The sequence below is a fragment of the Rhodnius prolixus genome, unplaced genomic scaffold, assembly GCF_049639745.1.
Source record: "Rhodnius prolixus isolate KJV_2025 unplaced genomic scaffold, Rpr scaffold_11, whole genome shotgun sequence".
Taxonomy (NCBI): Eukaryota; Metazoa; Arthropoda; class Insecta; order Hemiptera; family Reduviidae; genus Rhodnius; species Rhodnius prolixus.
In genome coordinates, this window is record NW_027411625.1 from 11,092,739 (window position 1) to 11,113,659 (window position 20,921).

Here is a 20,921-nt window from a genome sequence, read left to right on the forward strand (position 1 = left end):
TGCCATGCATTCCAAGACCAGAAACAAGATTTCAAAGTATAAAATAAGAGCAAAGGTTAACAAGTAAGCGAAATATACTATTTATTTAGGTTCAGATCACAGGATTTTCCTTATGATAGTTGACATTCTAGGGAGGACTGGTTAATGATGGATCCGTCTGTTGTGATTCCTGATAATTACTCAAGTGTGACACGGATGCTTTCGGAATGGATGGAAGTCAGGAACAGCAGCCTATATTGAAACGGCAGAACTCTTGGCAGAGTTTTTATCGATTTGGCAACTGCCTTCCAGGCTGTGAGCAAAGTTATTCTTTGGATAAGATTATGGTTTCCAGGAATTGACTGCTTAATAGAATTTATCCTTTAAATTAGCTCGATGGTAGTCGGCAATCAAATTTGCTGACTGGGGATGCATCGCTAGAAGTTTTTAGGTGTTTCCCGTAAAGAGTTATTGACGGCTATAAATCTTAAGTGGACCAATTACGGGATGAATTTTCGCCTGGCTAATGATGCTGATTGTGGTATCTGTTTAAGCACAGAACGGCTTTTGTTAGCCTAGGGTTTGCCCCTTGCCACAAATATTCGTTATTTTATTTTTCATTCCTGAGCCCATATTATTATTTAATAATCTTATTTGGAATAAGAGAAAGTAGTGTACATATATTCGCACCACATTTTAAATTACAGAGATCTAGTCTTAAATTGATATAAGCGTGATGATCTGAAGACATAGTTCTTTAATACACAGATCAAAGAATTTTTGAACGTAACCTGAGGGGGGTCCTGAGATTAAAATATATTTTCGTATTTTCCCTTCAACTAGATTTGTTTTATTGTACTACTATCATTAAATAGTATTTTTTGTTTACTTATCTACTTTATTTTATATGTTCAAAATAGGATTGTGTGATGTACTGAATTCATTACGGGCATGTTGGAGAATATAACAGTGCTGTTCCACTCGCCGTTTTATATATTGTAGACAGCAGAGTTCCATCTTATATGCTTAACAGGAGACTCGTTGTTATTAAGTTTGACGTATTTACAAGCTAGAGTTACAAGTATAAAAGTTGATTTACTAGTTTTTCTTCAATACAAATAGTGTTTGTTAATTTTTACCAACATAATAATTTATGTGCAGTGACATTGATTAAAATAAATTAATTTTAAATTTTCTAATTTTTTAAAGTTATTGAGATGATCCTTTAAGTGACAAGTATCTAGTCCTAAAAAAAAATCTTTCTAATAAGTTTATCTTTAGAGATATTTTTTAAAAATAATAAGTATTAAATAATGACTATGTATTTTTCGTTTTTGTTCAAATCTAAACAAGTTTAGAAAAGGAAAGTTGAACTTAATAAAAAGAAAATAGTCACAATATTAACTATGTCCACTGGATTAGAAGATATTAGAAAATTTCGTGGTAAACCGTGGTCAGCTTGGACTGATTTTATTGGATTTAAAGTACCACCGGGTAAGTTATTGGTTAAAATAAAAACATTCTTTTTGATCTTATTCTGAGTGCCTTACATATATATTTGTCAAAAATGTGGCCATATCATAAACTTCCCAGTGGGTTGAGTATATTATTTAGCTGAGATTTAGAGAGCGCATACCGTTTTGAATTATAGTGTAACGTTGGTTGTCGTTAGATCATATTCACAGTCATTACTTCGCTTAAAAACTCACTTCAGCTTCAACAAGGTTTTCTCAAACTGATTGTTTATTAGAGCGTTTTAGTGAATTTCAACTCTTTAGTCAACAATGTATGGTGATATATTGAGAAAATTAGACCATATATAAAGGCTGTGCTAGCCCTGAAATAAGTGTTTTGTTTAGCAGAGGCAATATTCTATAAACAGATCAAGTTTATTATTTAGTGGAGGTTTTGTTAGTGAGGTCTGCGTTTTAGATTATTCTAAGTTGTCTTATGCCTTATGTTAATTTATCTCTTACAGAGTTAACTGAAAACAGTGCAGCTAAAGTAACAAATGAATGCCAGAGCATGCTATTAAATAAATCAGGTATTTTTATTATTGTTCTAATTTTATCCAAGAAGATTTCAGTTATATTTAGTTATGAGTTATGTTTTTATTAATTCTATTCTTACAGACATTCCAATATTCGGCCATTGTCCTACGGCAGAAATTTTGGAGCTTGCTATCTGTAATTTCTGCGGTGATAAGTTGAAGTTGCCAGCGTTATTAGATCATATCAGTAAGTATACATGCATTTGTGGGATTTTTGGCTAGTGCAGTGTTAGTCTCATTCAGTGTGGGTCACAGCTTGGACTCAAACTAGCTGCACATAGCTTCCTGTGCAGGCCCACTACTTGTGTATTGTGATTTAAGTGTGGACATTAGATGTGGTAGAGTGAATATAAAGCCACACTGCCCACCTCCTCCTGGCTGCTTGGGGGGTCATAGTCACATAGCAGTAGTGTTTGAGAGTAGAATAGTGTATGTGGGTTACAGCTTGAACCTTGCTGGGCATAATCAGCAACCTTTGGAGCTCAGTGTATCAAAATTCGGAAAAATCTAATTAAGCACGAGCAACGTGTCACATCCAGAAATATCCATTATTTTGTAATATTTGTAGCCCTACTAAAAAAAAGGTATTGTTTATTTATTTATGTATAAAGCATGTAGTAATAACTAATAAATTTTTACATTAGTGAGTTTTTGTTTCCGAATTACTTTTGCTTAATCTTCAATTGAAGGTTGGTATTTCGTGCACTTCAAGTCCAAGCAAACTCTACTAACCTTATCTATCAGTTGCTTTCTTTTATTGGTTTGATTATTAGGTGAGCATTAGGTCTCTCAAAATACTTGGAAAGAAAAATTGTGAATAATGCTTTTGCTAGATTTTTCTAGGTGTTAAAACCAGTAATAGTTATAAGTAGTCCTAATTTTTTGTTCGTAGTTGCACTCTTTTTCATTCTCAATCCATTTTTTCCAGATTCTTAAGTGTGCTAGACGACAAAGTCTTGAAGTTCTGCAAGTTAATCACCAAATCATCAATTTGCTACACACATTGGAAACAATTTAATTCTAATTTACTGTAGTGATTACTATTTCAGGCGGCATAGTCGAACGGCAAGCTAATAAAGAGCATCTTACGTTGACGGTTCTTGGGTGAAGACGGTCCGTAAACATTCCACGTCTAAAGTTTCTTGATGTGTCACCTTTGACGCGCCTTCCCTGACTCCAAATAGTGGCTAGTTGATGTGTCAGTGTAGGAGTTAAATTTGGCATACAGTGTATAAAGCTGTTCCAGTCATCTTGCAGCCGTGATGTCATTTTGTACTTGTAATAAGTAGTAAGACTATGGTTGAGTGGGTGGCTTGAACCCAAAATAGTATGAACTTAACTACTGCAGTAGGTTCCTTAATGTGTAGAATGGCTATAAAACCATTCAAGGCCTAAGGTATGTGGCTGCCTCGTATTTTCAAATTTTTCCTGTGTAAGTAGTTTGTGTAGGGCGCACCTTAACAAACGCTGGTCCAGCGGACCAGCCTCGGAGACTGATCTGTTCGCGTTAAAAAAAATTCTTATTTAAAAAAACAAAAGTAAAGTAAACGCCTATTTTTTTTAGGCAGGGCTTAACGTCCAACTACCAATTAGATGTCGTGGACGGGGGCGGAAGCTCATACTTTACTATATACAATTTTTTCTAACTAATAAAAAGTAGTCATACGCGGGATTCGAACTGGAGATCTCCCACTTACAAAGCCTTACCCTTGACCACTAGACCAATACCCGCCCCAAAAATAATAATACAAAGTACGTTAATGCTACAGTTTTAGAATCTAGAATTAATAATTTTGTCTTTAAAGGTTCTCTGTGATTTTTATCAAAGGTTTTTTTTACCTATACATTTAAATATTGTGATCAAGTGATAATAAAAATTATTCAATTAACTTAGGTAGTAGTTCTTTAATTCTTGTAAAGTTTTTTTTTTTTTTTTTTTTTTTTTTTTAAAAAAAGCCACGTACCGGTTCTGCGAAATTGTTTCAGAAATTTTACTGGTCCGAGAGCCAAAAAAGGTAAAGAAACGCTGGTGTAGGGTGACTAGAGGTTTAGTATGTAGTGCATCTTATGTGTGCAGGCTTCATGAATATTGCAAGAGTGATAGTTGAATGTATAAGCAGAAATAATCATAGTGTAGATGCCTTTGTATAATAGGGTATTATTTCTATTTTTATTGTTTTCAGACACACGTCATGAAGAAACTAAGTCGAAAACTTCGGTCCAAGACTCGTCGACGAATATTATTAATGATAAAATCAATGACGACAATTGTAGAAATAATAACAATGCTAATAAATCACCTAGAAAGTCAACTCAACAACGATATGCTCATACAAAGTTGAATAAAGAGTGCAACAAATTCAATAACAATAATAAAGCTTTGAGTTTGTCGAATGGGAAATGTAACGCCAATAATTTAACTAGTCACCATCACCATCTCAGTAGTAGCGATATAACAGCAAATGGCAGGCCTTTACTACAGGTGCAGGTGCACCTAGAGCGGTCCAAACTCGCACAAAAATTGACTAATTGCAAGGAGCTCGGCAGGACGGAAGCAACAAGAGGCGTCACTTCATTGCACGACTACAAACTAAAGCAGATCCAGTAAGTAGCAATCATTATGCTAAACACTCCTTACTACCAGATTGCCACAACGCTTCCACCCTGAACACTCAGTTCTACTATTTTTCAGTCAGTACCATTTTAATAATAGTAATAATGAGGCAGGGTTTAGCTAAGTGGTTACACCACGTTCGAGTTTAGTTGGCAGCCCTCAGATTAATTTCTTAGAGGCCCTACAGCTTACTGGTACGAGATAGGCAGAGTGATCAGTAATGAGAGAACATTATCCGGAGATAGGTAGGACACCAGTGATCTCAGATGTTGATTTTTTTAAAATTAAATAGTAATAACTCTTACGGTTCTATTCTTACATACTCCTTTGGAATTAATCAATTATTATGTGGTCAGGTACTCCTTTCGAGGATGTCATAGGAAAGTATCGCTAGGGGGAATGAGCTAACAATGTTCAGAAAGTCTCACAAGGAAACAATGAGAGATTAACCTTACCATTAGCGGGAGGAGGAAAAGTTGATCAGCATAAAAAAAATTTTCGTGGCGGGCACATTAATAGTGTGTTTTTGCAGTCTTGCAGTTCAGCCCTTGAACATAGACGAACTTGCACACTAAAGTAAGTTGACAAGGTGGGGCAGTGAATGGCGAGGTGTGGGTCTTTGATGGCATCACCTGGCATGAAGTTTTTAATATTCACTTTAGAATATGATCCAATATGTAGAGAAATAATTGGTTTTTGAAACATAAAAAAAGGAGACTAAACGTTTTTTATTTAATGGAGCAAAGAATTTTCTTACAACTTAGCATTAAGTAGAGGTCTATTCTTTTACGAACATTGATCGAAAATAAATAACACATTTTTGGCAAAATTCATATCATATTCTCTTAGAGCGCAAGTCAGATATTAATATTAATGAAGTTTGGATTGTGGTGACCGCCTGTTGAGGTGTAAAGTTCATGCGCTACTTTTCTTTATTCCTTTTTTTATCTTTCCCACAGACTGCAGTTGCCAGCTAACCATTTTTTAAGACACTGCCAGTTATGCAGCAAGTGGGTCAGTAACAGTGTTGGGCACGACGATAAACGCTCCTAGGAGTCACAGTTGTAGTGAAGGCAGTCCGCCGAGCAGAAGAAAATACCGAAATGTAACTTAAGGGTAGGTCGGGTTCTGTTAGGTGGAGTGAAATCAGCCGGCCTAGATGAGGGAAACTCAAAAATCAAATTATCTGGTTTTCTAGGATGGGGATTGGGTGTGGGGCCGACGATCCACATTTTTATTACGAAAGCTCAATCAAGGAAAAACCGGACGGATTATAAGGGTCGAAGTTGGCGAGAACATGGCGTAACACTGGCTACATGGAATGTTAGAAGTTTGTAAAAGATTGGTCTCCATAGGACATTTGGAGTCGGAATTGAGGAAATATAGGATAGATCCAGCAGTTCAAGAAATAAGATGGCATAATAAGGAAACGGTACATCTGAACGCTTATGTGATGATAAATTGTAGGAACTAGCAGAATATAAACAGGCTTATTGATCTCCAACAAAATTAGATATGCTATTCGAAGCGGTAAACGAGAGAATATTCTGTAAACGTACATACATATGTACGTTGAGGCTGAAAGGTAGGTTTCTCATCTTATCAGTACATGCTCTCATGGAAGTAAAAGACGACGAGCTGAAGGATAAATTTGAGTTAATGGTTGAAAGTACGTACGCTGCACTACCCAGATACGATGTTAAGACAGTCAAAGGGGATTTGTACACGAATATCGGCAAGGAAAAGTTTTTTAGATCCACTATAGGGAAAGAAATTAAACATGATCAAATGACAAATGGGCTAATAATTGCATTGATTAATTGCAATGGTAAGAGAAATTGGGACGAAAGAAAAAATACTACAGGAGTGGATTTTGCGACAGTGAAAAAAGAAGATATGCCAAATTCCGAAATCTGTAAGAGTATTGCTCTATTCAGTACAGCCTTTACAGAGGTTCTCAAAGTAATTAAATTTAAGAATAATAGCTTATCTGGAAAAAGGAATGGGTGAGTAAGAGAGTGAATTCCGATGAGACAGATCGGCAGTCGATAACATCTCATTGAAACAAAAGTATAAAAAAGTACATGAGAATGTTAGCCTGCGTCATTTATTTGTATATCTTCAACAGGCATGTGACAGTGTAGAAAGGTCCAAGGTTCTAAAATTATATGCTAATGTGCTAAAATTTGGAATATCCAAAAAATTAATTTGCTTGTATCGAATGACTCTCTAAGGTATCAGGTGACGCCTTAATAAAGTACGGAATAGCCAGACTAATGAATGCTCTGTGGGCTGTGTTGACCCACTGGCCCCAACCACTTTAAACTCAGAATGGAAGGTGTGATGAGGAACATTCGCATGAAGCTAGGAAGGATGTTAATAACCAGCTAACTCAGGAAATGGCCTATGCTGACGACGTCATTTCATCTAGAACATTATCAGCAATGTCAGAAGTTTTTGAAGAATTCGTTGAGGGAGCGAGTGGTCGAGGGCTCAAAATAAATGAATATGAAACCGCGTGTACACGCGAGAATATCACTGGAATCTCCTACAAGAGAACAACCTACAATAAGCAATCAATTTTTAGCAAGACAATTGCTGGTCGTATAAGAATTTAAATACCTAGGGATGCTGTTTACTCCAATAATGACAGGGTATCAGAAATACGACCTGGCTGGAGGGCGTTTTAGGAAGATTGGAGTTGAAAAGTAGAGGAGAGAGACAGATGATAGTGAGTAGGGGGGAGGGTTGTTAAACAATCCTTGGTGGGCCGTAACTCTAGGAAGAAGAAGAAAAAAAAGGGTCAGTATTGGTTTGGTTTTGACCGTGGACAGCTTGCCGTAATGCTCAACTACGTCACAGTTAGCCGTCTCAACCAATTTTAAATTATTAAAATGGATTGTGGTACCTGATCATGGGTTCTTGCCCTGCGATTTCATATTAAGACAGCTTAAGAGTTTGGTACACCCTCATCGGTTTCGGTTTTTGTCTTTATTTCCGGACGACCGAGGATCCGATTATTGTACTAATTCTACTATTTATTTGTTTTAGGTTAAAACTGAATAAAAACAAGGACGAAAAGAACGAAAATGCATCGCCAGTGCTAATAAATTCCACGTCGATTCAGAGTAACGCTGTTACATCAGGACAGACTAGAATAAATATTGTAAGCGCAGAACAAAATAAACCATCAAATAACAATATCTCAAGCAGTAGCAGTTCAAGTCTAATACATAATAATAGGAAAGTGGGCAAACTGAAAGATAGAACTGTAACTAGTAAGGAGTCGGATAGCAAAAAGGTCAATTCTAGACAAACAATTATCTCAGAAACTACGAGGATTAACGAACTTCAGACAGCCAAGGTAGGTGTGAAATTTTAGAAAAATTAAAAGATATCTTGTTCAGCCGCTGATACTGTGTTTGCATAAGCACGCATCATAAAAAACACAGAATCTTTTTAGAGACTCTACTAAACATTTTTCAAAGAACTATTCAGTGTTACAATCACCACACAAAACCGTTACCGAATACTGCAGTCCAGAGCATTGTGAGCTCAAGCTGGATCTCCACTAAAAAAAACTCGACCAGTAACAAATCTGGTGGCCAAAGCGTCCAACTACCGTTTAAGTGTCATGGTTGGGAGCGGAAACAAATACTTTACTACTAAATTTATTTTCTAACAAATAAAAGTAGCTAAAAATGGGATTTAAACGGGAGATCTTCCACTCGCAAATCCATGTTCTTGACCACTACACCAACAACCCCATATCTTCCCACAAAGCCTTATACACCTACCAAGTGATCCTGGTCTTTTGTAATATTGTTAAAGTGATGGTCCCATGTCAGTTTCTGATCAAAATGACTCCTAAATACTTCGCATCCATGGTAAAAGGAATTCTGATCCGTGGGCTGCACTAAACCTTTCAGGTCCCTACGCCTGTAAAGGGAACAATCTTGGTCTTAAGGGGATTGATGAACTGCCCCTCGTCCCTGCACTATCATTCTATCCATCTTATCAGTGGATCCCTGAGTGGCTTGAAAACGATATCCCTAAAACATTCACTGATTACCAGATCGTCGGCGAATCCTAGACAGCAGGAGCCTTCCACAGTTATCTAGGTAGTTGATCATCAGCTAAGATTGCTTAAGCAGTGACAATAATACAGCTCCTTGTGGGTAACCCTCTACTGATTCTATCCTCTATACGAGGCGCGTCCTGGGTAGCTCAATGCATTCTTTTTCTTCTTTTTATCCTCTCTCGGGTAGTCAGCGATGTACCACGCTTTACCTGTGATTCATCCAGTGACCAAAACTGACCTCCTCAAGAAAACCTGCTGGCAGGCAGCACCTTCTTTTGCTAAGACCTTATATAACCTGGTACATTCTGGATTTTCAGTAACGTCTTCGTAGGACTTTCGCCGGGCATTCCTCTTGACTTTGCTAATTTCTTTGTTATGCTATGTCAGTAAGATCTTATATGCTTTCCAGTTTGGATTTGATTGTTCTTGAACTGTTCAGACTTGAACGTGGTCTGATTATTATCTTACAAAACAAGCGAAGAAATTCTGTAGTCCAGAGCAATGTGAGCTCATTAACTACGCCAATTCTGGCGACCAGGGCTGTGTGAGCTCATCAGCTAAATTACAAACTCAACAACAATTTTCTATAACAAACTCTACTGGTTTTGTAAGAGGGGCAAAGTTGATTTGAACATTCTTTTATGGCTGTTGAATGAAGTGAGAAATGTTTACTTGACTTGCGTTTAAAACTTCACTAATGTGCTGCTGTTATTCGCAAATAGTTTATATTAGTCGTATTAGCATCGTAATACTTTTATGCGCAGGAAATTTCTGAGAATGTTAATCAGAGTAAAGCATCTGCAAATGATGTGCCATCTACACCGTTGGCAGATAGTGGAGTCACCTCGAACACACAGCAGCAGAAGAAAGGCATTAACCAGCCATCGTTGTTTGCCAATAAAGAGGAACGCAAAAACTTTGCTACGTCCAAGTCGTCTCAGAGAAGGTATTGTGACAGATTTAATGAGTAACGAGCTTTGACTCTGGTTTAGGCATGATTGGGACAATCATTTTTTACTGATATTTGAAATTTCTTAAAGGTATAATAAAATTCTTAGCTCTTTTTTCAGCTTTGGTAAAAATTGCGGTTTCTCATCTGTAAATGTTCAAGCTGGTAATTCAGACCATAATTTCTATTATTTGAAGCCAGATCAGAAAGACACTCCAAGATTTAAATTTTCAAATAATAAAGACGTTTGACGTGTCTTTAGCGTACTTGTTGAATCTTCAAAAATTATTTTTTCCCATTAATTAAAGAGAGGGTGTTTTTCCGTCCAAAACACCTAGTTCTAGCTTAGCATGGTACAGTTTCGATATAAGCACGACTATCTGTATGTAGCTAGATGAAAATTAAGCGACGAAACAGGCACTGCTTTACTTTTTCTTTCTTGATTCTTCCTCTTGTGGGTAGGTATCGCTGTTCAGATCAAATCAATTTTTTTTTTCGTACTATCTAAGTATATCCTTTTTAAAATTAGAAAAAGTGAAAATTAGTCAGATGGATTAAAAATCAATCGGGTTTTGAAGATGGATTTCGCTGTCTTCCAAGCTTACGTGCGCTTTGTTGTGGAGTAAGTTGGAGTTAAATGCTTGTTAGAAGCTTAAACGCTGCTCGCAGGTAAGTAGTTTATAATTGAGTGGGAATGTCTTATTCACTTGAAGATTTTATGCTTAGGTGCAAACTTCCGCTTACTTTTAGAAGTGTTGAGTCTAAAGGATGAATACTTACTGCACCAAGCATACTTTTCACAATCACTACGTTGTTAATTCCGCAAAGTTCCTCTTACTTTCAGAAGTGTTGAGTCTAAAGGATGAATACTTACTGCACCATGCATACTCTTCACAATCACTACGTTGTTAGAACCAGACCTGAGCAGCTGTGTGAAACATAGCTTTCATCTATGAATTTCTCCAAGCTGCCATTTGTTTATATTCTGTAGTATTTGTTGTGCTTCTGCGGAAATCATCTTCTTCTCCGTGAATGTGGTTTTGTACTGAGGCGTCTATTGTATTAAATCGGTTATGTGAATTTTGGTTTAATACTTAGAACTGTTTAGTGTGCCATGTCTTTTTAATGGTATAATTAAATGTTATTTCATTTAGTGATAAGGAAATTTAGGAATGACAGCCAATTATTACTTTCTAATTCTCCTTCATATGTGAATTGGAGGGTAAAGAATATGTTGCCTTAGCAGTCATTTGATTGTAACTTACCGGAGGGTAACCTTCAATCACAGTACATCTTCATAGTACTCAGAGCCTCTAGTGAGGGCGCATCTGGACCAATCAATTAGTTGAAAATAGAGCACTAAAATAATATTTGTTTAAACATAGCCACCAGTTTTTAAATATAGATTTGAATTTCTGATTGCAGAACTGGAATGGGATGCACCTTACGCGATCGAACATATAATCCAGAAAAACATTGCGGTGTGCTGGCCAAGGAGAACGCTAAACCTTGCACCAGATCACTAACCTGTAAGACACACTCGATCACACTGCGCAGAGCGGTCACTGGACGCAGTAAGTCGTTTGATGTATTATTGGCCGATCATCGTAAGGACAAAGAAATGTCACGAGTCAGCGCTGGTAACAACTGTGCCAGCATTATCACAACTGAGCGAAATTCCGCTGGTAATAATATTCAACACAAGAGTATCCTGCAGATTGAAGAACCGCTTAAGGTAATTATCTTTTTTAAACTCTATAAGAAAGAAGAATCAGTTAACACGAATAAATAAGTATGTAACGCGGGGAACCAGTCGAACATTATTTTGAGTAACTTGTTGCGAGACGAAGGTACCAAACTCCATGATGAACGAGCATACATCATTGGTTTGACTACTTTGTAAAAGAGAAGCTTGTTTTCTGAAAGCAGTTTGTAATTCCTTTGGAACAATGGAAATAACAGCATTGTTTATATCCTTACTGTTATCCACTCTGGTAAGCCTCAGGTAGAGGAAGCTTGTTTTATTTCTAGAACCTTGAGTGTGTAGCAGACTAAGATAAGACCTGATTCACTAAGGTCATATAACAGCATGGTGAAGATAATATCCGTCGTTTTTCTGGTTTATTTTAAAACATTTATTTCTGTTGGCAACACTTGCCAATTCATGGCATGGTCTTTGTAAATTTGTTAGTAATTGTATCTAGTATTAAGGACGGAGTAAGGCGGCTATGTCATCAGCCCCCAAGGCCATTCTGACATCGTTAGGTTTGGAGTTTTATTAAAATTAAAAATATATAAGAAAAAGAACTGGTCCTGTTGGTTCCATGAGGTACTCCAGCGATAGAGACTTCATTTAAATGAAAAAATAAATAAATGAATAAAATGGGCAGCTAATAAGAAACAATGTGTAAACTGAGGGAAAGTTTTGTGAATGTACGCCATGTTTCCTCTTTTTCTGTACCTTTACTTCTTGCAGGTAGAGCCAAAGACCGAGAGAGGGAACCAAGTTGTTGCAGCGCACAGAACCGACAACCCGACCTTAGATCTAGAGAAGAAACTACATTTCAGTTTACCAGTCTCCATCAGACCTAAAGAGATTCTCGAGACTAAATTGAAAAATAACAATAATATTGATCATAGTCATAGTAATAAGGATAGCCATAATAGTAAAGGAAATATGACAGACAACGACGTAGCTAAAAAGTTGATAAGCGAGATCAATGGTATCTCGAAAAGTGAAATTACGAGTGTTTGCACCGACTTAAGCAGCATTCGCAGTGCTTCAGCTAATAGTCTCAGTCAAAGTAACAGTACTAACAACCACCAATCTTCCAAGGAAAATTCAATAGACGTAGACAAACGCGCACAAGCATCAGAACAAACTGACAGACCACATACAAATGTAAGTATGTAAGTAAAACTAGGATCTGGGATTTGGATTTGTGTAAGGGTATTAAATTTTTCTGTAAAGAAACGGATAGAAAAGATAAATACCTAGTCTTTATTTTCCAAATATAAAAAATACATATGTACAATAAAAATCAAAATTACTATCAAGTGATAATACCTCATGGTTCATGTAAAGAACCATTTCTGTATCATATTCTTTTTATTCCTGGCTCTTCAGCCCAGTATGGAGGGTCGTGGCCCTTCAAAGTATTTCCGCCAGTCGTCCATATCTATAGCGGACGACATCCAGTTAAGCTGTCTGAGGATATTCCTCGCATCCTGGGCGATTTCATCTTGCTAACGCAATCTGGGTCTCCAGTTTTCTATCCGGAGTCTCGCACAGTAGTTTGGGAGGAATTTCGTATCCTATTAAATAGCAACCATTTATTAATCGGCATTTATATTTTATTGGAATAGTAATATTGTACATTATTAATGTTGTAATTTCAATAAGAATGAAATTTCTCACTGCATTTATTCGTCGTGGTACACGTTTTTGTATCCCGTGTATGCGTGCTACGACGTATAAAATCAAATTTATTATCCAGGACTACGGACCTCAAATCATATTTGCGATACAATTCGTGGCCAACTTTCCAAATTCGAAAATTTTTCTAAAATTTTACTGTAGACTTTAACCGACATAAAAAACCCGAAGTTTGAAGAAAATGGGTAATAAAAGAAAGTGGTGCGCTCCCCTCGAAGATTCATTTCACAGTATTGTAAGGTAATACCATCGGAGTAATACTATATTTGAGAGAATTAAGCTTGGTTCGAAGAAAAATCAATATCAGACCGGAAGTGTAAATCTCTTGAACGATTTCTTTTCAACTTTCTAGTATTGTTTTACTTAGATAAAGACTTTTCACTTTTGTTTCTTTCTGTGAAAATTGATTTTAAAAAGGGGTTTCGGAACGTCTTGTTTTCTCTTTGTGTGTGTGTGTGTGTGTGTGTGTGTGTGAGTATCTGTTGTGAAGCCAGCAGACCATATTCAGTAAAAATATAGAGTTGGAAATAATTATTAAGAAGTATGGAAAACAGTTTTTTTTTTTTTTTTTTTTTAATGTACATATATATGTATATAATAATAATTATTATAATAATAATAACGGCATATCTTACTAAATGTAAAGACACATGTTTCTATGTACAGGTTCAATTTCTAGCGAATCGACAATGTCATCCGTTGTGGCGTCGAAATCGTGGCTTACTTTACACAACGCCAACAAAGTTTCCTCGATTAACAGATAGATTGATATTGCAAAATGTGACAGAAATAAATACTGCTCAGATTCCTTCAAGTGGTCAGATTGATACGAGCAATTCAACTTGCCTTCTACAAGCAGTAGAACAGTGCACAAAAGCATTATTGGTAGGCTATGCGTATTATACTTATGATTAGTTTTTGGTAGTTTGTTTTGGGAAGGTTAAAGCTCTCGCAATTAAGAGCAAAATAACTAAATATCGTTGAACTAATAAACAGTTTGAGCAACATTGCTGCGGATAGACTGCACAATCTTTTAAGGCTGTTTAAACTGAATATGGTCTAATTCTCTGACCAAAACGTGACCACTTACTGAGTCGAAAGCATTGTGTGAGCTCACCTATTAATAAACTCACCCAGTTTATGGTCTATTTTTTCTTAGCTGGTCTAAACACTTCAACCTTGTTCACAAGGTGATTCATCATACACATATTTGAAAGGATAAGGGAATGTACTATATTTTCGAGTTTATGAGCTCCCATTTCCATGACGTCGAATTTTATGTTTTTTTAATGTTACAGGCTGCATCTTCAGCACCCGCTCGTCCTACCTTCGTAGAACAACAGCCAAAAAAATCTATAGAATTGCGAACAAACTTGCCAGTTGATGATACCAATAGTTGTCCTACTAAAAGGGCAATACCGAACACTATATATTTTTCTAATAGTAATAGCGCGTTGGGTGCAAAGAAGATGAGATTACAAGACGGAAACCAGCTATGCATTTTAGGTCCGTTGAAATCCGCAGCAAACACGAGTGTTGTACTACAAGAGACACAAAATGACGCTAGCATTGCTAATGACAGGCGTCCTGTAGTTCAAGTGTCCATAAATTCTATAATTGGTAGGAATTTTATGCCGGCATCCTCAACCAATCCGGATCCACAGTTGGTCGCGAGATTATGTAAGTATTACAAAATCTGTTATAAAATAATTTTGGATTATATTACTATCATTTTTTATTTTAAAGAAATAAATCTATATTTCTAAATCTATGATTTTTTTTGGCAGCCTTATAACTTTTTTATTTATTTATTTATTTATTTTTAATTGGGCTGTTGAGTTTTTAGTTTGTCCTGCTTGTTGTAGCCTGATTTAGTCCATATTTTGGTTCTTATTGAGAGAACGTAGATGAGTTTTAGTTGTTTTAATTACATGCAGAACACGTTTGTGGATTGGTTCAGTATTGCAGTGCCAAAGATTATTGCATCGTTAAATTATACTTGTGGTTCAAATTAAGGGGGAATAAGTTGTACAAAATACTTTTGGAACTAGTTTTGTGCTAATATTGTGTAGTATGAGTAGTTAAACCACTACAGTTCGACCGAGCTTTGCAAGAATAATGATTTACCAATGATATGATCTGGTACTCATTATTTTGGTTTATATTTGGAGGGAATTTCAGGGTACCAAAATCATTTGATGAGTATCAGCAGTTTTATTTGAATTTTGTAAGTTTGTGAGTGCCCAATAATTTACATTTAAGAGAAATGAGTACTAAACCTCTTGAAGAGAAGTAGTAGAGTTGCTTGAACTGATTAGGTATTGAGTGCAGAGTTAATCTTTGTGTATTTTGTGTTTTAGCTGGAAATAACTCAGCTATAAATCTAATTCCTTCTACCGCTGTAAGTCCGCATCGAATTCACTATATCTCGGCTTCCGGGCCTATACCTTTGGCTTTTCGACCAGTAGCGATCGTTCCGCAAGTCACATAAACACCTTAGTAACGAGGGACAAATTGCTGCGAAATTCTAATTATTTATTAATGACTTACTTATATTTGTGAGTATAAGGTAATTTAAAAAAACACGCCTATATATCTGAATGACTATTGTCTGCATGCTAAGGTCAAAATAATCTATGCGATTTGCAATCTGCAGTCACTGTAGACGTATTTAGCATGTTACGAAGTGGGCTTTCAAGGGGAGCTAGTTGAAGGAAAACTACTCTGTGGAAGCGACTTTTATGTTTTTGAAACGTTGCAAGATTTGAACGCATAGATTTTTGACTCAATCTCCTAAAAATAAAAACTATTTTGAGATTAATAATTGTAAATTTTTTAAAGAAATATTTATAAATTTCAGTCCCTGAAGAATGGAGTTTGAATAAAACGTAAAGCAGCCTTATGTTCACCAATTTGAGTTCAAAAAACTGTTTCTGTTCTATTTTGAAGCACTGCAGTATACTTCAGAAACTAAATTGTATAATTTTACTTTTTATAGACAATACAGGTAATATTATGTAGTAGTTTTCTAGGAGTTTTGGAATGACCTCCTTTGTTTGTCTAGGAGCCAGGTTTTTCTAGGGCAATCTCTCAATTTAGAGAGAGGTTTGAGCTCCTGCAAAGATTATTATGAAAGCTTGACTAGAATGTTATGGTCAGTCTTCTCAGCTAGTTAATTAACTTCATGGAATTTTTAACGAGTGCCTGTATTTTCTAAGAGTTTTGATTGAGATCCTAAAAGTTTGGACTATTTTAGTTGTAGACTTTAAACCAACAACCTCAAGATTAAGGACTACCAAGAAATAGCTGGGGTTTTCTAGGAGTTTCCAGAGCTCCCAGTATTTTTGTTCTGTGGTAAATTATGTGTTCAACCTTTGTGTAGGATCAAGCTATTGTTTGTTACAGACTTTTCAAGACTCACTGGTATTTTTGTTTTGATACAAAGTTTGGGGGCAAAAGCCTTGAAGGATTGATCTAGCTACTAGATGATTGTCGTGTTTTCTAGTATTTTTCACAAATTCTAGTACTTATTGCTTTTTTATTGTGATAGCAAACTCGTTGAAGGTTTGGTCTAGCTATAAATAGTTTAGGACTTGTTAGAGTTTTCAGATCTCCCTGACGACTGCCTGAGAGTAAATTTTATTTGAGAACAAGGAACTTTTTCATTGTAGCTTTGTAGCCAGTTCAGTTAAACACAAGTACCTAAAATTCAGTCGGCTGTTGAGTACTCAGTGTTTAAACATGATTATAAAGTGTCCGGGAAGCAGCTTTTGCTTTCGCTTAATCGCTTGGTTTAGCATAGTTGGAGATGACCACTACTTAAGCTCTTTAAGTATTGTGCGAGTATTGGTTCTGACAGTGAACAGTGTCCTTCTCTTTAGACAAGGATAACCGCGGGGACGCCAAGATCAATGATGAAGGTTGTCCATTTTCCTCTTGCGGGGTGTATATTGGGTCTTCTACGCGCAGTTTTTTACACATGGTTCCTAACTTTTCAGATGCGCTCTTACTCTTTGTTAAGTAGACTGCTCTTTGAGGCTTTATTTAGTTTGATCTAGCTTTTATTCTTTTAAGTCAGTTCTTAAAGAAGAGGAATTTGGCAGTGAGCTCCTGGAAGTTGGCTCCTAGATATATTTAAAATAATTTTATATACTTTCCTAGTCACTATTAACCTTGGATATATTTTGTACAGTATTATTTTTAATTTACGGGCAAAAGCTAGTTAATTGTTTAAGATCTGAAACGAAGTAACTTTAAAAATTTCTATCAATGCGTTCTTCCATATCGGATTAAAAAAAAAAAAAAATGTGATATTATTTATTCTTATTATTTGTTGTCGTGTCTTTTTAATTATTTTATTTTTAAAGCATGACATCAAAATTCGCCGTATGGGGGGGATCTGAACAAGGGTTTGAAGAGCCAACAGAAACATTTTGAGTAAAATATTATTGTATATCCTATCCATTAATGGCTCAGAGTTTTTTCATGATATGAAAATAAAAATTCGTGACATAATTTTTAAGGAGAAACTGCAAACACGCGTGAGCATCACAAATATAAACAGCTATTGCATCTAGAATATGTATGGGGCCCATGGAGTTTTATTTTAATTTTGAAGGTAATATAACCAGAGAATGGTTTTGAGCTGTACTATAACTACTTAAAAGTTTAAGAACAGTTGTTTAATTTTTTTTTTTAAGTAGCCTGTGACTTAATAACGATTAGATAGATGTATCGAGTATATAAGTGGGGTTAATGGATCTATCTTATGCGGAATTGAATGGTGTTAAATCAGCTTTTATGAAAATATATGGGTAAAAATCGCGTCGTGAGGTTTTGAGATGGTTATTCAAGTGACAGGTAGATCAGGAACGCATTATGCAGCATAGAAACACATTTTGGCATGCGGTGATTTTTTTGTGGAACTACCTTAAAACTAAGATTGACTAAATAAAGCCATAAAACATGATTACCTCTTGAAGCCCTTTCAGATGCTATCAGCAGTGAAATTCTGCATTGAAGGTTAAACTTAGCTTGTAGTTCTATAAAAGCTAAACACTCGCCGAAGACAGCGCTCCTTAATCACATTTTTTTTCGCTACGCCTTTGCGGACTGTAACTATTACGCCTTATAGATCCCATTAAAGTTTGAATAAGTTGTTATAATAATTGTCTGTAAGATTTTCACGAACATTTTTCGAATTCGCTCAGGTATCAGGTGCTTCCATCCATCACGCCTTGTAATCACCTCCCAAACTTCGACTGGATTAACTGTATGGTGTTGTAAGCGTAGACTTGAAAGGGTGAGGACCCCAGTTGAGATCCGTGCATAGCCACTAAGTTTTTAATTTTTATACTAATGATGATAATTATTATGTATGTGTTTCCTGCCCAGATAGTATGACGATGAACTCTTCCCCCAAAAAGTAGGCATTCCTTTATTTTAAATTGAGCTTCTAGTTAATTACTATATAGTGTTGGAGATGAGCACCTACAGAGTTTGGCCTACCACCTAGTCGTTTATGTATATGCTTGAATAAGTTTGGCCTACCTTTATGAATATTTTAATTGAATTCGATGTGTCCTTGTAATATTTTAGTGAATAGTCATTTAGGCATTCTTAATTAAAAAAAAAAAAAGCAAGCACAATTGAATCCATTCATGGTAGCGTTGCATTGGTTCTTAGGCATGTTGAGAATAACGGCTAATTATTTAGCCGTTTATATAAATAAATGAATTATTTTTTTCATATGTGAGTTTTGAGATATATACATATATGTCCTGTGTTGTTTGATTTTCCGAAGGGCATCTTTCTGTCAGCTGTTGGATTTCACGCTGGTGGTTATCAAACGTTAGTTGGAGACGTAGTATCAGCTAAGATCAAACTCTTGGTTGTCCATTGCCAACAGATCTGATGAGGTGTACATTCATGGCCGCAATCTTATTTATCTTTCCCATGGGTAGAAATGATAACTACTTCTTTGGACGCCACTAGTTATGCACCAGAAGTACCAATTCTAGTGCTTGGCTCAATTCAGCCTAAACCTTCTTGACATACATTAATGTGACATGACTCCCTTTTGAACGGTTTTTCTTTCTAAGGTTGTAGCACCAGTATTATTTATGAAAGAAACTTGATGCCAAAAGTACGGTGTAGCTTTACCATCTGTTCACTTTTACTATTTGAAGGAAACATTGCTCGTACTGAAACAAAACCAAACATCAAATAAGCGAACAGCTTGTTTTAAAAGTACCTCCTTAAGATCATTAACGTGTTCTATGTATCAAACAAGTTTTAAAAAAAAATTGTAAAAATAGCTCAAAATTTTGAGGTTCTCTTTGTCTCTCTTTAATATTAATATAAAACTTTGTACGTTTTATTGTATATTGTTGGAATATTATATATATTATATATAATATTATTATATATATTATATATATTCATATACACAAGTATTTGTCTACCAAATATATATACATATATGGTATTTTAACTGAAGACTGAATTTTTTTAAATATTGAATTTTTAGCGCCTTTTTTATTATTTCAAATTCATTCGATTGATTCGACGATTTATTGTTATTATGATTATTTAAAACAATTGAAATAAAATTATTTAATTGCATTTTTTTTGGATGTCTTTAAAAAATAAAACCTCAAAATCTGTTCTTAGATTTAAGGAAGAGATGTTTTGCAACTTTTGGATAGATTTATTTATTTTATTTTTTTCAATTCCTTGATTGGAACAAATGAAATAAATAATATAATAAAATAAATATTCGTATATCGAGAATACATTTCCGAATAAGATTAACACCGGCTACAGGGTAAAGAAGATATTATGAATGCCTTGTGTTCTAGACTCCCAGGTACACATTTGACAACTATCCAGTAGGAAGAAAACAATGCAAATTTCAGTCTTGATTTTTATATTTAGTTGAGCTTTTGACCTAGGGACAAGGTCATTTTCAGGGCTTATTGTCAATATAATATTTTTACATTATTATAAGGTTGTTGTATCTTCTGCCCTGTTTGCCGATGAGTTCATGACTGAAATTGGCATTATTGTTTTCTTCCTACGGGATCCATTTATCAGGCACCAAAAACAATGAACAATATTTCACATAAATTTCAGATTTTCAATATAATAAATCCAATAATTTTTATCTATGCTTTAAAATGCAAATAATGGATAAATATTTCTTTAATTATCATCCTACCTTTAAAAATAATCGATAATGCCGTTTTCTAGAAAATTTCAAACCTTTAAAAGTCTATTCCTGCCTAATTTTATCTAAATCGAGCGAAGGTTTACCGAGTTATTGGAAATTGTCAATGTTGAGTGTTTTTGAACGTTACGCTTTTTCGTTCAGTTTTTGACGATCAACTCTTATACAACTACCTACCGAACAGTTTTAATAACGAATTGTATCAAAAAGAATTAAAAATGTGAACAAAATTGCAAATATGAAAAAATTAATTGAATTCGCTGCAGAGCCAAAAGAGTTAAGAAAATATTTACAATGAATTCATTATTAGCGCCCTCGCAGCTAAGTTGAAGTTCTTGAAGTTGTATTCATAATAAGGGATGAACAACCTACATTGGCACAGCGGTCGGTACACTGTTCAAAACAAAATTAACAATAAATATAATATTTATTAATTTTTCATGTTTTATTCGAGTCGCTAAGGACACTGCCCATTCTCACGCCGTAGCCCTGCACATAAACAATAACTAAGTATAATGCAGTAAAAAACTGACATCCTACGTCGGAGGCACGAAAAAGTGTACGCTACTTTCGGGGTTTATAGC

The 20,921-nt window shown here is 35.4% G+C and overlaps 1 protein-coding gene across 3 annotated transcripts; it reads left to right on the forward strand.

Moving 5' to 3' along the window:
- Positions 1 to 974: 974 nt before the first annotated feature.
- On the forward strand, positions 975 to 18,402 carry LOC141459531 (uncharacterized). Of its 3 annotated transcripts, none has more exons than XM_074138709.1 (13): positions 975 to 1,060; positions 1,333 to 1,473; positions 1,958 to 2,023; positions 2,112 to 2,216; positions 4,213 to 4,633; positions 7,695 to 8,007; positions 9,489 to 9,670; positions 11,099 to 11,408; positions 12,150 to 12,575; positions 13,776 to 13,994; positions 14,408 to 14,789; positions 15,470 to 15,678; positions 15,970 to 16,567. In XM_074138709.1, exons 2-12 carry the CDS (start codon positions 1,386 to 1,388, stop codon positions 15,598 to 15,600), a joined length of 2,643 nt encoding a protein of 880 aa, XP_073994810.1. In that variant the 5' UTR covers positions 975 to 1,060; positions 1,333 to 1,385; the 3' UTR covers positions 15,601 to 15,678; positions 15,970 to 16,567. The 3 variants fall into 3 exon arrangements, with proteins under 3 accessions (XP_073994810.1, XP_073994811.1, XP_073994809.1); XM_074138710.1 differs by lacking the exon at positions 975 to 1,060 and adding an exon at positions 18,320 to 18,402 and having other exon boundaries at positions 1,244 to 1,473; positions 15,470 to 15,667; positions 15,970 to 16,116; XM_074138708.1 differs by lacking the exon at positions 975 to 1,060 and having other exon boundaries at positions 1,244 to 1,473.
- The last annotated feature ends 2,519 nt before the right edge of the window (positions 18,403 to 20,921 follow it).

Excerpts from the sequence above, each read along its gene's own strand:
- LOC141459531 (XM_074138709.1), top strand. The coding sequence starts at position 1,386 with ATGTCCACTGGATTAGAAGATATTAGAAAATTTCGTGGTAAACCGTGG. Across the intron at positions 4,634-7,694 it reads TACAAACTAAAGCAGATCCA|GTTAAAACTGAATAAAAACA; the intron begins GTAAGTAGCAAT and ends TATTTGTTTTAG. Across the intron at positions 12,576-13,775 it reads CTGACAGACCACATACAAAT|GTTCAATTTCTAGCGAATCG; the intron begins GTAAGTATGTAA and ends TTCTATGTACAG.